The following is a 16,300-nucleotide window of genomic DNA, read 5'->3' on the forward strand; positions in this document are numbered from 1 at the left end:
TATCAGATTTAAGCAGGGGAGCTACAGAGAAGTTTCAGTCGGACCATGTGGATAGTGGTATAAAGGATTGGGTTGTGGGACATGGACATAGCTAGGTAGATGAGTTAAAATAATAATAGAGCAGCTCAAACAAGCGGAATGCCTTAGTGAAAGTTCTAACAGAGGAAGCATTAGGGATATAGAATTGGCAACATTGTTTGCTATTTGGATGTGGGGAGTAAGGAAAAGGGAAGTTGGAGATAATTTCTAGATCTGGTTAGAAAAACTTCTGACACTAGAAATTCTTTTATTTAATAAAATCAATTATACTTTAAGATGAAGATTTTGAAACAGCTGTCAAGAAACTTAATGGAAAACTATATCTGGATGACTCAGAAAAATACAAACCATTAGAAAAAAATCTAACAGGTATGTAAAGTTAAAATAACTAATTTTTTAAAAAATCTTTTATTTGTAAGGAACCTCCCAATCTGATTATTTTTGTAATTGCCAGTTTTATTAATACAATGTGCCCTTGGTGATTTAAAGTATCTTTAAACAATATCGAGTGAAAAGCACTACTCTCCTGGTGGCGGTGGGTCTCCGCTAGTGCTCAGGTCTTGTCGCCTGGGTCTGCGATCTGCACATGTCATTGTGGGCCATTGTTGTAGAGTAGTTGTACTTCATCTACTTTTATCTTAACTTTCTTTTGTTTGTGTTGTATGGAATTTTCAGAAAATGAGAAAGAATGTATTATTGTTTGGGAAAAGAAACCAACAGTTGAAGAGAAGGCAAAAGCAGATACATTAAAACTTCCACCTACATTTTTCTGTGGCGTCTGCAGTGATACGGATGAGGACAATGGAAATGGGGAAGACTTTCAGTCAGAACTTCAAAAGGTTCGGGAAGCTCAAGTAAGAACACTTCCATTGTTTTCCTTCTGGTTCAGTTGGCTTTGTTGATGCAATAAACTAGAATGTTCTTACCAAATGGTAATAATGTGTGTTGGCATGAATTGGGCATCTACTAGTCAGCTATGTCCAGAGAAGGCATTTTCATAGATGACTATAAAGGTTCACCCCTCTTTGTGTGTTGGATTTTGGGGAATGGGGGTAGCATAGACTATGCAGATATTTTTCTTATCTTTTTTTTTATCCTCACCCCAGGATATTTTTCCATTTATCTTCAGATAGAGTGGGAGGGAGAGAGAGAGAAACATTGACGTGAGAAGGACACATCAATTGGTTGTCTCCTGCACGACCCCAACCAGGGCTGGGGACAAACTGCAACCAAGGTACATGCCCTTGGTTGGAATCAAACCTGAGACTCTTTGGTCTGCAGGCTGATGCTCTAACTGCTGAGCCAAACAGGCCAGGGCTACAGATATTTCTAAGAATGCCTACCTTAATACCAGGAACAGGATTGAGTGGTTCATTTCTTCATGTCAGTTAGTTTATTCTAGGGTGAGCAGAGTGGACAGGCAGTGACAGCATTTGAAACCTTGTATTTATACCTTGCTTTGTCAGTAATGTCATGACTTAATTCCTTTTTTAGCTCAGATGTAGTGATCATTTGAATAGCTGTCAACACCTTGGTGTTGTAATTTGTATTGCACAGAAATTGGAAGACAAGGTCTGTGTCTAGCAGTTTTTTACAGTCTAATACTGACATATATTCAGAATGGTTCCTTGTCTCCTCAAGTGAAACTATTATTGTTGGGAAGATGGTTAAAATGAAATAGAGTCCTGGAGCCAGTTATGAATACAATGGTTTAATGAAAGGATCTGTAGCTAGAGAGAGATGTGATCCAGTACATGGTCTGTGACTGAGGAATCTAGCTGACCACTTTTTCCAGGTGTCTACCTGGGAAGTGCCAGCTGTTCAGTAGGTCTCAATTTATTCTTCACTGTAATAGCCATCAGCTAATATTGCAACATCACTTCCTCAGTTATAACTGAATAGATTTACCTGTGGAAGTTCTCTTGGAAGTTTTTGCATCAGTGGCCTCTATGTATGCTAAATCTAAAGAGTTTTCAAATCATCAACAGTTTCTCTGGAAGTATACAATATGCCATTTCTGTTTGCCTTCTCTAATCACTGGTGTTAGAGGCTTTATCATGCAGTTATTCATTCCGCAAGTACAGTATTGTATTAATACAAATACGGATTTTGCAAACTGAAACAACACAATTTTTATTTTATTGATTTTTAGAGAGAAGGAACGAAGGAGAGGAAGAGAGAGAAAGAGAAGCATCAATGCGAGAGCGAAACATTGATTGATCGTCTGCCTCCCGTATGTGCCCTGGCCGGGGATTGAACCTACCATCTTTTCGGTGAATGGGATAATGGCTCCAACCAGCTGAGCCACACTGGCTAGGGCAACACAGTGCAGTTTAAATGTGCACCACTCGTATGTGCAAAACTTAAAAGTAAAACTGAAAAACAATTAACCTAAAATCTTATAAAATATCCTGTAACATCATAATGTTCACTAAGTAGCAGTACTAGAGCTTCTCCAAAAATACCTTTGGTACAGAAGTTAAATGAGATAATTACTGTAAAGGTTGAAAAAATGCTATACTAAATTGTAATTTTGCAGGAGAGCAGGGCGCCCTTTGATATATGGATGAAGAGCTAAAAATTATCCAAATTAAAATATGCTGTAGTGGATGGAGATTTCTGCCCTTTTAGATTTTTTTTTTAAATCCTCATCCGAGGACATTTTTGCATTTATCTTCAGATAGAGCAGGAGAGAGAGAGGGAGGAAGAGAGACAGAGAGAGAAACATCAACATCGAGTGGTCGCCACCCATACGACCCCAACTGGGGCTGGGGATAAACTTCAACCGAGGTACTTGCCCTTAGTGCAAACTAATCCTGGAACTTTATGGTCCGCGAGCCCACGCTCCAACCCCTGAGCCAAACCAGCCAGGGATCTGCCCTTTTAGAATACATTCTTCCTGCTTTACGCTCAGTCTCATTCCTAGTGGATGACGCAAGGTCTTCAGAAATACATATCCCTTGCATAAAATGCCTGTGCACAGTATTTATAAATGTGTACTATGAGCTAGCAGTGTGCTGAGGATCGGGGCTATAGTATTGAACAAAACAAGTAATTTGATTTGTTTGCAAGGAGTTTTTCATTCAGAGACTCTAAGGGGAGGGTGTGTTAGCCGAATTAAAATACACCCCTCCGCTCAAGTAATCTAGTCTGTATTTATTGTGATACAATTCAAATACCATTTTAAAGTGTGCATTTCAATGGTTCTTAGTATATAAGCATGGTTGTGCAACCATCACCACAAATCAGTTTTAGAACATTTTCATTGTCACAAAAAGAAATTTTGTAACCTCTGGTAGTCAACACACTCCCTCATTTTCACTCAACTTCTGTAGCTCTAGAAAAGCATGGTTGTACTTTCTGTCACTGTATATTTGCGTTTTCTGGAGATTACATATAAAAAGATCATAATATGTGGCCATTTGTGTATGGCTTCTTTCACTTATTTCTTTTTAAGAGGGTATCTATCTACATTTCAGCATATATCTGTATTTCATTTCTTTTTATGGCCAAATAATATCCCATTGTATGAGTAATACCACATTTTAGTTAATCGATTTATCTGTTGATGGCCATCTGGGTTGTTTCCACTTTTTTCCACTCTTATGGAAAATACTGTCATGATACTCTAAACCATTTATTGTATCCTTGTGTTTCAGGATATTAAGAAATAGTGACCTTTTTCATTTGCATCAGTATTTTTATATACATAAGCAGAATTCACTTTTGTAGTGTGTATGTGTGAGTGATTTCTGTGGGTTCTTACACATGCCTGCATTTGTTATCCCGCCACAGACAGGAGACGGAGCACATCCTCCTCCACCCATAACCTCTGGCAACTGCCGATCTGTTTTCTGTTTCTATATTTTTGCCTTTTCCAGACTAAAATATAAATGGAATCATACATATGTACTTTGATCCCAGCTTTTTTTACTCAGCATAATGCCCTTGAGATTTGTCTACATTATTATGGATAGTAATAGATTATTTCTTTTTATCCCCATGTAGTATTCCATTGTGTGGATGTGCCAGTTTATTCATTAATCCATTGAAGATTATTTCAAGTTTAGTTTCTTAAAAAGTGGAAGCTTATTTACTTAAGACTGTTTTTCATTTTTAATATAAATACTTCATACTGTAACTTTCTTTCTTAAGAACTGTTTAGCTCCATCCCACAAATTTTAATGTATGGCATTTTCACTTTCATTCAGTCTAAACATCTTTCCTTGAGACATTCTTTTTGAGATGAGATGTACATTAGGTAGTGGTATATTGCTTTCAAAAACTTGAAATTTTTTTTCCAGCTAGCATTCTGTTATTGATTTCTAATTTACTTCATTATTGCTTGTGTCTTTCAAGGAATTGGGCCATTTAGTCTGTTAGAAAATGTGTGGGTATAACACTGTTTATGAAGTTAGGAAGTTCATTAAAATTTATCACCTTTTTAATGTCCGTGGATCAGTAGTTACGGCTCCTCTCTTATTTCTAATATAATTTGTGTCTTTCTTCTTGTTTTTGTTTAGCCTGGTTAGAAGTTTATGAATTTTATTGATTTTTTTTTCAAAAAAATCAGCTTTTGATTTTTTTTTCTCTTCCTTATTTCCTGTTGTATTGATTTCTACTCTACTTTCATTATTTCTTCTTCTGTCTTTAGGTTTGCTCTTTTTATGGTTTCTTGTGGTGGAAGTTTATTGATTTTAGATTGTTTATATATGCATTCAGTGCTACCGCGTTCCCCCCTCCTTGTTTTTGCTGCATTCCACAAATTTTGATAAGTTGTAGTTTAATTTTTATTTAGTTCAAAATATTTTTAACTTGTCTTGAGACTTTCTGACACATGTATTATTTAAAAGTGTACTGTTTAGCCCTGGCCGGTTTGGCTCAGCGGTTAGAGCATCGGCCTGCGGTCCAGAGAGACCCGGGTTCGGTTCCCGCTAAGGGCTTGTGCCTTGGTTGCAGTTTGTCCCCGGCCCTGGATGGTCGTGCGGGTGGCAGCCACTTGATGTGTCCCTTTCACGTTGATGTTTTTCTCTCTCTCTCTGTTCCTCTCTCTCTCTCCCACTCTATCTGAACAAAAAATGGAAAAATGTCCTCAGGTGAGGATAAAAAATAAAAGTGTACTGTTTAATCTCCAGATATTTGGGTATTTTTCTGGCTATATTTCTGTTAATTCCATTGTGAACTGAGAGCATGCTTTGTGTGATTTGTGTTCTTTTGAGTTTGGTGAGCTGTGTTTTATGGTCTAGAATCTGGTTTCTTTTGGTACATGTTCCAGGTGAGCTTAAGAGGAATATACAAGGGTGGGCAGAAGTGGGTTTGAATTCCACCACCTCAGTAAGCAGTGGGGTTGACCCAAGCAGGTCACTGAAAATTCAGGTTTGTGTACTGATTTTTAAAGACTACAAGAATATGTAAATAATTAAGACTGGCAATTTAAGGAGATGACACTGTGCCATTGTGACATTGTTTTGAGTTTATAAAGTTATTGTAATAGTCATAATCATAAACTGCATATCTTTTTCCATACAAACAGCTCTAAACCTACTTTTGCCCACCCCTATATATTCTGTAAATTGTAAAATGTATGTTATTGTATTTTTCATTGTAAAATTCCCGTTTGATTATTTATACCTTCTATTTCTTTGCTGAGAACTTTTAGTTTTTCATATGTTTTAAAAGCATTTGTCCTTATCTCTTGGAGCTTTGTTATAATAGCTTCTTTAACGTCTTATCATTCAACACATGGATCATTTCATGACATCTCTCATTTCCCTGGCCAGAGAATTGGCTTTTCTTGGGACATATTCCATCTATGCCATTGACAGCTACAGTCTTTTATTTGTTTTTTAATCCTCACCCAAGGATATGTTTTTAATGATTTGAGAGAGAGAGAGAGAGGAACATTGATGTGAGAAATATCACATCGCCTCCTGTGTGCACCCCGACCAAGGATTGAACCCGCAACCTGGGTATGTGCCCTGACCCAGAATTGAACCCGCAACCTTTTGCTGTATGGAATGACCAACTGAACCACTCGGCCAGGGCGACAGCTCCAGTTTTAGGGGCTGTGCTAGCACCTGCTGGGATTTTGGTTGGGGGGTGTGTGTGAAAACCCACCCCATAAGGTTCTCACCACCAGATTATCCCTCAAGGTTTGAGATTCTCAATCCTCCTGCTTTCATTCACTTTTCACGGGCTTCTTTTAATTGCTTTATCTGTTTAAATTCAGTTTAGTTGTAGGTACTGGGAGAGGTAGGATGGAGTATGGAATGGGAGATACAAGGTGAAGTGTGCTAGATATCCAAGTGCTCACTTTCTTTTAAAATAGGGTATATGATCTTTCTTGTCAATCAGTATTTAATGGCAGTTTCTTGTTACTTTGCAGAAATCCCAGAATGAGGAAAAAGCTAGCACAGCTGACAGTGTGTGTGCAGATGGGACGGAAGTGACTGTACCATTTTTATGTAAATCTGAAGAACCTGATTTTACAACCAATGCTGTTAGTTCACCATCTATTTTTTCTGGAACTGGGGACAAACCTGTAGATTTGTCTACTAGAAAGGAAAATGATGCAGTTTCTACAAGCCAAGGTAAAATTTGATACATGTTTACAAAAACCTTCTAGGTATACATTACATGAGGTACACCTGTATGTTTGAAGACAGACTTTTAAATGTATATTCTAGAACTCCCTTTCTTAAAACAAATTTTAAAGTATATATAGGGGCCTAAGATATGTCATAATAATCAGAAAATACTGCCTTCCCAACAGAAAATAAACAAGTATTTTTATTGTTAGATTTGAAGTTATTAGGGAATACAAAGCATTATGACTCTGACCTATCAACCTGAGAATAAATAATAACAGTTTGCTTACATGGAAATTTTCTTTGTGATAGTATTTTTATTTGTAGTCCCCGCTTATTCATGGGATATATGTTTCAAGACCCCCAGTGGATGCCTGAAACTGCAGGTAGTACTGAACCCCATATACTCAGTTTTTTCATATATATATACACACACACACACACACACACACACATATATACATATATATATATATGTGTGTATATATATATACACACACATTTTCATCCCTCTGTATCTGTGGGGGTGTGGTTCCAAGATCCCCTTCTCCTTGCCACAGATACCAAAATTGGTGAATGCTCAAGTCCCTTATATAAAATGTAGTGTTTCCATACAAACTAGCACATCCTCTTGTATACTTTAAGTCATCTCTACACTACTTATAATTCCTAATACAATGTAAATGCTGTGTAAATGTTGTTACTGTATCATTTAGGGGATAATGGCAAGGAAAAAATCTACATGTTCAGTACAAAGGAATCATGGACCTAAGCACACAGTATAGCAACAACATAATGTTTTTTTGTTGTCGGATATTTTTTACCTTCATTTGATTGAATTCAAGGACAATGCAGAATCTGCAGATATAGGGAACTGACTATACAGACCTATAAAGTTTAATTTATAAATTAGGCACAGTAAGATTAAAATAACTAAAAAATAGAGCAATTATAACAATATATTGTAATAAAGATTATCTGATCTCTCTTTCCCTGTCTCTGAAAACCAAGACAGCTACCAAGTGACTAAAGGACAGGCAGCCTATATAGCCTGGATACACTGGGCAAAGGGATGATTCATATCCCATGTGGGATAGAGCAAGGATGGTGTGAGATTATATCATGCTACTCAGAACAGCATACATTTTAACATTTATGAATTGTTTGTTTCTGAAATTTTCCATTTAGTATTTTTGGACCATGATAGACCATGGGTAATTGAAACTGTGGAAAGCAAAACTGAATATAAGGGCGACTGCTATTTTGTTTGAATTATATTGTCAATGAAGTATATTAAAATTGTTTGAAGTTAATATGAAGAATTTGTAGAAATATTATAGTGGGCGTTTAAAATGTTTATGATACTATAGGTAACCCATGAACAACATGTCTGAACTGCATGGGTCCACTTAGCTGTGGGTTCTTTTCAATAAGTACTGTAAATGTGTTTTCCTTATGATCTTTTAAACATTTTATTTTATTTTTTATTTATTTTTTCTATATTGATATTGGAGAGAGAGAGAAGAACGAAGAGGGAGGGAGAGAGAGAGAGAAACACTGATGAGAGAGAACATCAACTGGCTGCCCCCTGCATGCCCCCCACTAGGGATCAGGCCCACAACCTGGGCATGTGCCCTGACCAGGAATCGAACCAGCGACCACTTGGTGCATGGGTCGATGCTCAACCACTGAGCCACACCGGTCAGGCTCTTCCTTATGATCTTAATAACATTTTCTTTTCTCTAGCTTACTTTATTGTAAAAATACAGTGTATAATACTACATAAAAATTTGGGTCCATCAACTTCTGGACAACAGTAGACTATTAATACTTATGTTTTGGGGGAGTCAAATGTTATATGTGAATTTTTTACTGTATTGGGGATTTGGCACCCACCCCCTAAATCCGTGAGTTTGAGTCAACTGTACTTGTCTTTTTTTTTCTCTACCCACTTCATTAAATTAGGTATCCGATTATAGTAATTAATATTTAATATGCTTTCCCTGTTTTTTCATTCCAATTGATATATTAGGAGGGGGGAATCTTTTAAAATTGCGTTGCTATATATGTGTACATTGTCTATATTACCTAATTTTTTCAAAAGTAGTTCTGAATAAATCACAAATGTTACATGTATAGGCACTTTAGAGTCTTAATATGCTAGAAGAGGATGGTAACTTCAGACCTAACATCCCATTTTCAGCTGAGGACACAGGACTCCGAGGTCCTGCAGCTGCACTTTGGCAGAAGTGAGACAAGACTCCCAAACTCCTGGTGACCAAATATTTAAAAGAATGTTTTTAATTAGTTTATCATTTATAATAGCACAGAACATCTTTATGGAGATACATCCGAATATTCTGCTTTAAATGCATGTTTTAGATTATAGAAGACAGTATAAATCAGAAACTATATACCTTTATATCTGGCTTAGTATATAGATCTACATCTCATTTAAAAAATTTATATTTGACATGCTTTTGGTGTAGTGTGCATTGAGAATAATACCTGTAAACTTAGAAATGCCGAAGAAGCTCAGAATTGGCTGAATTTTGTAAAAAATTTTTCAGAGAAATAACCTAAAGATAAATGCTCCATATCCAACCCCCAACCCCCTGAGTAATCAAGAAGGTTCTACCCCAATTGCCTCTGGGTCCTCAATAAAACTTTGATATTTAATGCATATTAAATGAAATTCTAAATTCTCTCTTCCTTTTGTTAGTGGAAAGCAAAATGATCTCATTTGGATTTGGAAGCAGCGCAGGGCTGTCATTTGCAGACTTGGCTTCCAGTAATTCTGGGGATTTTGCTTTTGGTTCCAAAGGTAAGATCAGGTGGAGGGATTCTGATGGTCATATGACAATTTAAGCACAACTGAATGAACTAGTCCTTTGCACAGTGTTGTAGCTAACTTGGACATTTCTTCCTCTTCCCTACCCTCTAGTTTGTTTAGTGTTTTTTTTAATTTTTATTCTTTACACTTTTTAAAATTTTTTCTTTATTGATTTTAGAGAGAGGAAAGGAGAGGGAAGCAGAAACATTGATGAGAGAGAACATCGATTGGCCGCCTCCTGCATGCCCCCCACTGGGGATCTGGCCCACAACCTGGGCATGTGCCCTGACCGGGAATCGAACTGGTGCCCTCTCGGTGCATGAGTCGATGCTCAGCCACTGAGCAATACCAGCCGGGCTCATTTAGTGTTTTTAATAAGAGAGGACTTCTATATTTCACTGTTAATTTCTATATTTATTACTATAATTATACGATTTTAATTCTGTATACAGGATGCTGAGAGTTCCCTTCCTGAAATGCAGACCTATCTTTCTAGTTGGAATAATGTTGATTTTGGTACATTGTTCTATTAGTTGTACTTTTAGATTTGATTTGTTAATATTTCAAGATTTGTATCTCTGTATTTTTTAAGGAGATGATTTTGTAGTTTTCTATTTTTGTAATATCCTTGATTAGATTTTAATTAAAGTGCCTTGCTAATTTATTGTGCTAAATTTATAATTGGTGAGCTTTCCCGTCTTTGCTGGTTGTTTTTCTATTTTTTGTCCATTTTGGTATCTTTTGTAGAAAATAATTTATTTTCTTGGTTGTTTTTGGCATATTTGCTCATTCTTTCTTCCCTATCACACTTATCACATATTTCACATCTCCTGGCACTTAAGGAAATACATGTAAAACTTTTATGAATTACCTTCAGATAATATGTTATGTTGGAATTTATAACTTTATTAATGTTAAGTTGCTTTATTTGTGTTTGAATTAAATAAGTAGCCTGAAGTCACAGGATAAGTCAATAAATACAGCAGTAGAGTGGGCACAATTATCCACAAAAAATAATGCCAAGTAAAAATTGATGTGTTAGGCCCTGGCCAGTTTGGCTTAGTGGTTAGAATGTTGGCCCGCGGACCAAAGAGTCACTGGTTCGATTCTGGTCAAGGGTACGCATGTACCTAGGTTGTGGTTCGTTCCTGGCCCCCTGGTCAAGGTTTTGTAGGAGGCAACCAGTGGATGTGTCTCTCTTACATAGATGTTTCTCTCTCTCTCTCTCTCTCTCTCTCTCTCTCTCTCTCTCTCTCTCTCTCTCTCTCCCCCTCCCCCCCTTCACCCCCTCCCTGTGGCCCCCCTTCCCCCAACTCCCCCTTTACTCTATCTGAAGATAAATAGGAACATATCCTCGGGTGAGGATTAAAAAAAATTTTTTTGATGTGTTTGGTTGCTTGTTACATATAGTACCATATCAGTATTGTACAAAGTATGAAATAGCAAGACTTGGATCTCAATGTGGGAGACATGCCTTAGGTGTTAGCCGACTGACCTTCACTCCTCACCATCATCTGTCATTTTCCGTGAGATTCTTCACCTGCCTCTCTTTTAAACTACATTTCTTACTTTATTTTGTTCTTAGATCTGACAGAAGTTTGTGCTTTGTCTTTTCAGAGAAGTAGCCTTTGGTTTTATCAGTTCTTTTTTGGTTTGTGTTTTTTATTCATCTTCAGATTTTGCCATTAATTTTCTTTAAATTCTTATTACTTGTGTGTTGAATGATTTTTAATTAGATTGTGCTAACAAGCACAAAACAGTATCTGCAACTGTAAATCCCCTGGAATCGATTTTCTTTGTATCCCATAGGTTTTTCATAGGGAATCTTCATATTTTACAGATTTTTTAATAATTTAGAATTTCAATGTTGCTTTTCTCTTTCATTAAGAGCTTGTATAGGACCTAAATTTTTTTTAAAGGTTATAAATTTCACTAAAAACATGGGTATCTTTCTCTTTTAAACTTCTTCTTGGTATTGTATGGACCTTTTTTGATCTTAAACCTTTTTCTTTTGTTAATCTCTTTGCTCACATATTATTTCTATGGTGATTACTTTTTATTTGTTTATTTCTTTTATTTTGTTTAATTTTGCTCCTTTTTTTCCTATTAATTTTCTTCTGAAAGTTCTATTCACACAGGTCTGTTGTATAGTATTTTATATGGAAACAGAGAATAATAAGGAACACCTGTTTAGCTACTGCCTGCCTTTGTCAATGATTGCCATTGTATTTCCTTCAGATTTTGTAGTGTCTTCATTAAACTCGGACACATAGTAGAAGCCTCCTAGGTACTATTACCTAGACTGTTATACCATGAAATTGATATTGATTATTGACATGCTTATTTTTATACTTCTACTGTATGGATTCTTCCTTCTGGTCCCAAGGGGAGCAGTGGTTTTCAACTCTTGGCTTCCTATTAGAATTTCCTGGGAGCTTTAAAAAAAAAAAACAACAGCCCTTGCTGGTTTGGCTCAGCGTTTAGAGCGTCGGCCTGCAAACCAAAGAGTCCCAGGTTCAATTTCAGTCAAGGGCACTTAACTAGGTTTCAGTTCATCCCTGGCCCTGGTCAGGGTCATGTGGGAGGCAACCAGTTGATGTGTCGCTCTCATATGGATGTTTCTCTCTCTCTCTCTCTCCCACTGTGTCTGAAGATAAATAGAAAAGTATGCTCAGGTTAGGATTAAAAAAACAACAACAAAAACCCAAACTACCTGATAGTTATATTGGGCTCCTTGGGAAGGGTACCCCAGGCATTGGTATTTTACAGAAGTTCTTGGTGTGATTTTAATATATGACCAGCATTAAGAACCATTGCTTTAGAGGAATTTTGAAAATTTCTGCCACACCCTCCAAGGGTTTTGGGGATAATTAAAATTTTTTCTCAGCTTGGTAGATCCTTAATTAGTTTTTATTGAGCCCCAAACCTGAATGTCATCTTGTTTCATGGAAGCCCCCATACTACTTGAGATTGTGCTTTCTTTTCTCCCCCCAGCGTTTTTTGGCAGTATTATCTTAAGGATTTTTGTCTCTTCTCATTTCCCTCCTATTCTCCCCGTCCTCATTAATTCTGGTGTAGAAGGAGTAACTCTTTTAGTTATTTTGTTCTTTCTTCACTGTGCTAACTTTTTAAATAGTCTGTTACATTTTTGCTGGTTTATGAATTTTTACGAGATACAGCGTTGTCTAAGTCAGTGATTCATCAGCAAGTGATAAAAAATTAAGAGAGATTTCTTTCCTCTGACAAAGTGGATAATGTATTAGCTGGTGGGTCATCTCAGTTGAGAGAATGATGAAGGAACCTTAGTTTTCACCTTCTCCAAGGTATGAGGGGGAGTAACAGTCTTTGTTTTTCTGCATGGCAATAGGAGGAGGCTTCTCACCCCCGCATAGTCCAGTATTCACCGAGGACAGTGGAGTCAGTGAGCTTCTCCCAAGGCCTGGCAAAGAAGTCTAAGCTCCAACACTAGTTACTTCAGGAGGAAGTTGAAGTAGAGAAGTTATAAATACATATTTATGCTGCTTTGGATAATTTGGAAGTAGCAGATTTGGCCTCTTTGAGTACATTATTAGGTTCAAAGTTATTTTTCTTATGTGATAAAATGTTTTATGAAATAAACTACCTTTGGAGCTGAGCTGAGGTTTGAGAATTCCAAGGTATGCACTTTTAAGAACCTATTTCTTGACTGAAAGTTCTTATGTGGTTTAGTGTGAAGTTTACCAAAAGGTAAAATGATCTTATCTTTATATCTCCAGGCATAAACAGTACTAAATGTACTGTGAACTCACTGCATGAGTTGAACTTGACAGAATAGTACAATTTAAAATATTTTTTAACTAGAAGTATATGTCACATAATTGGAAATTTGATGCGTTGATGAAATAATCTAACTGGAGGATTAAAAGTTTATAAAAATAGATATCACTGTTTAAATATCCTGATTTATTCATCAGATAAAAATTTCCAGTGGGCAAATACTGGAGCAACTGTATTTGGAACACAGTCAACCAGTAAAGTTGGCGAAGAAGAAGATGGTAGTGATGAAGAAGTAGTTTATAATGAAGATATCCATTTCGAACCAATAGTGTCATTACCAGAGGTAAATATTAAAAGATGAAAATCTTACTAATAACTTACTTCACATTTTAGGTCTCAAACTTGATTTGTAGGGCTAGTTTTGCTTGCATTTCTTTCTGAATATTTATAATTTAAAATGGAAGCTTTTTGTTTATTAGTTCAACCTTTAAGTGTAAATTGTCCTCTTTGTCAAAATATAAATGTTTGGCATATTATATATAAAATTATTGGAAAGAACTAAATTTTTTCGTATGTTAAAATATGTTTGTTTTCATAACGTAATTCTGCTAGCTAAAGTCCTATCAGTAAAAATAAACTACTTTTTCTAGACAAGAATGTTGTTTTAGACAAACGACTTTGTCAGTTTTAAACCTTAAGTAGTAATACTTCTTGTGAAGAACTTTTTGAAACCTCTTTTGTCTTATAAAAGAATGTATGTAATTTTCAAAAGGGGAAGAAGACTACATAAGAAAAAAATATTTAATGACAAATCAGGTCTGTACTGCCTCATCCAAATCAGATGTGTTCCTAGCCCTAGGCTATTACCGTTTGTTTCGATAGTACAGTTCAGAGCGCATTAATATCCTTACAAAGACGGTATTTTAAGAAATTTGTATCTTTGGAATTTGTTGTGGAATATGTTATGAGCAGCAGCTTATTTTTCATCTATCATAGGTAGAAGTAAAATCTGGAGAAGAAGATGAGGAAATTTTATTTAAAGAGAGAGCCAAACTTTATAGATGGGATCGAGATGTCAGTCAGTGGAAGGAGCGTGGTGTTGGAGACATTAAGATTCTTTGGCATACACTGAAGAATTACTATCGGATCCTAATGAGAAGAGACCAAGTCTTTAAAGTGTGTGCAAACCACGTTATCACCAAAACCATGGAGTTAAAGCCCTTGAATGTTTCGAACAATGCTTTAGTTTGGACTGCCTCGGATTATGCTGGTACATTCAAATGCTACTTTTCATTTTTTTGGACTTTGCTAAAATCCATAGGAAATATACAGTATTTTGATGCTGAGGTAATTGTGTTGTTTTGTTGTTTAATAGATGGAGAAGCCAAAGTGGAGCAGCTTGCAGTGAGATTTAAAACTAAAGAAATGGCTGATTGTTTTAAGAAAAAATTTGAAGAATGTCAACAGAATTTATTGAAACTCCAGAAGGAACAGGTATCACTGACAGCAGCAGACTTATCAAAGGAGACAAATCCTGTGGTGTTTTTTGATGTCTGTGCAGATGATGAACCTCTAGGACGTATAACCATGGAATTATTTTCAAACATTGTTCCTCAAACTGCTGAGAACTTCAGAGCACTGTGCACTGGAGAGAAGGGTTTTGGTTTTAAGAACTCCATTTTTCACAGAGTGATTCCAGATTTCATTTGCCAAGTAAGTACTGACTGGATGACAACTGAATTCTAGAAAAGCATACCACACTAATTGGGAAATTTGAGTGTTTCTCCTCGCTTGTAATTAAGATTTTTTTAGCTTTTCCACACATTAGGTAGTGTTACCACCCCTGTATATACTGCCCCCACAAAAACTTTCAAGCTAAAACAGTTGAAATGTCTAATATCTTTAAATCTGCTCTTAAATTGAGGGTGGGAAAAAGACCTCTTGTTATTTTTGTCTTCTTTCAAAAATGGATATTAGTTTTCAAACCACATTTTCTTTTTTTTTAATTATTATTTTTTGTTAATCCTCACCTGTGGATATTCTTCCACTGATTTTAGATAGAGTGGAAGGGAGGGAGGAAGAGAGATATATATATATCAATGTGAGAGAGACACATGGATTGGTTGCCTCCTGCATGATCCAGACTGGGGCTGGAGATCGAACCTGCACATTGGATGTTAAAGCACATTTTTAGGCAAGCTGGGTATTTAGGACTTATCCCATAATGGTTAGTTAGCTCTGTGTGTATGTTAACATTTTATTCAGGATTCCTATTAATCAAAAATTTTTTCAGGGTGGAGATATCACCAAACATGATGGAACAGGAGGACGGTCCATTTATGGAGATAAATTTGAAGATGAAAATTTTGATGTGAAACATACTGGTCCTGGCTTACTATCAATGGCTAATCGAGGCCGGAATACCAATAATTCTCAATTTTTTATAACACTGAGAAAAGCAGAGCATTTGGACTTGAAGCATGTAGTATTTGGGTGTGTTAAGGATGGCATGGATACTGTGAAAAAGATTGAATCATTTGGTTCTCCTAGTGGGTCTGTTAGTCGAAGAATTAGTGTCACAGAATGTGGACAGATATAAAATCATTGTTTTTCATAGTAAATTTTATCTGTATAAACAGTTGAATTGAAGCTTAGCTGTTACGACAATATGGTAATTATGTTCAGCTTTTGAAAATGGACGTTTCCAATGTATAAATGTAAAATTGCAGCTTATAGCTGTTGTCACTTTTTAATGTGTTATAATTGACTTTGCATGGTGTGAAATAAAAGTTTAAACACTGGTTTATTTCAGGTGTACTTGTGTTTATGTACTCCTGACATATCTGTATTAAAATGGAATAATACTAATCTTGTTAAAACAATAGACCTTCTCATACTATTGAAGAAATATTATATAAGCAATTTAATTTTAATTTCTTTTAAGATATTGGACTTCCTGCATGGATATATTTACTGTTTGAAAAAAGGGACCAAAACTTGGATAATTTTAATTTTAGATTTAAAAATATATTTGGTAATTTTAACTATTGGTGTTCTCGTTTATGCATTGAGACTCACTTATGAA

At 36.0% G+C, this 16,300-nt stretch overlaps 1 protein-coding gene across 9 annotated transcripts in view; it reads left to right on the top strand.

The window, feature by feature from the left end:
- The window catches only part of RANBP2 (RAN binding protein 2), a 74,122-nt gene extending 58,101 nt beyond the window's left edge, over positions 1–16,021 (top strand). For 8 of the 9 annotated variants that reach the window (XM_036257152.1, XM_036257158.1, XM_036257154.1 and 5 more), the window contains 9 exons: positions 316–408; positions 715–893; positions 2,192–2,272; positions 6,425–6,629; positions 9,349–9,450; positions 13,413–13,558; positions 14,212–14,485; positions 14,591–14,928; positions 15,509–16,021. In XM_036257152.1, coding sequence (XP_036113045.1) covers positions 316–408; positions 715–893; positions 2,192–2,272; positions 6,425–6,629; positions 9,349–9,450; positions 13,413–13,558; positions 14,212–14,485; positions 14,591–14,928; positions 15,509–15,814 — 1,724 coding nt within the window. In that variant the 3' untranslated portion in view covers positions 15,815–16,021. The remainder of the gene's footprint in view (positions 1–315; positions 409–714; positions 894–2,191; positions 2,273–6,424; positions 6,630–9,348; positions 9,451–13,412; positions 13,559–14,211; positions 14,486–14,590; positions 14,929–15,508) is intronic. The other variant, XM_036257156.1, reaches the window with a different exon arrangement.
- The last annotated feature ends 279 nt before the right edge of the window (positions 16,022–16,300 follow it).

The sequence above is a fragment of the Molossus molossus genome, unplaced genomic scaffold (genome assembly GCF_014108415.1).
Source record: "Molossus molossus isolate mMolMol1 unplaced genomic scaffold, mMolMol1.p scaffold_m16_p_12, whole genome shotgun sequence".
Taxonomy (NCBI): Eukaryota; Metazoa; Chordata; class Mammalia; order Chiroptera; family Molossidae; genus Molossus; species Molossus molossus.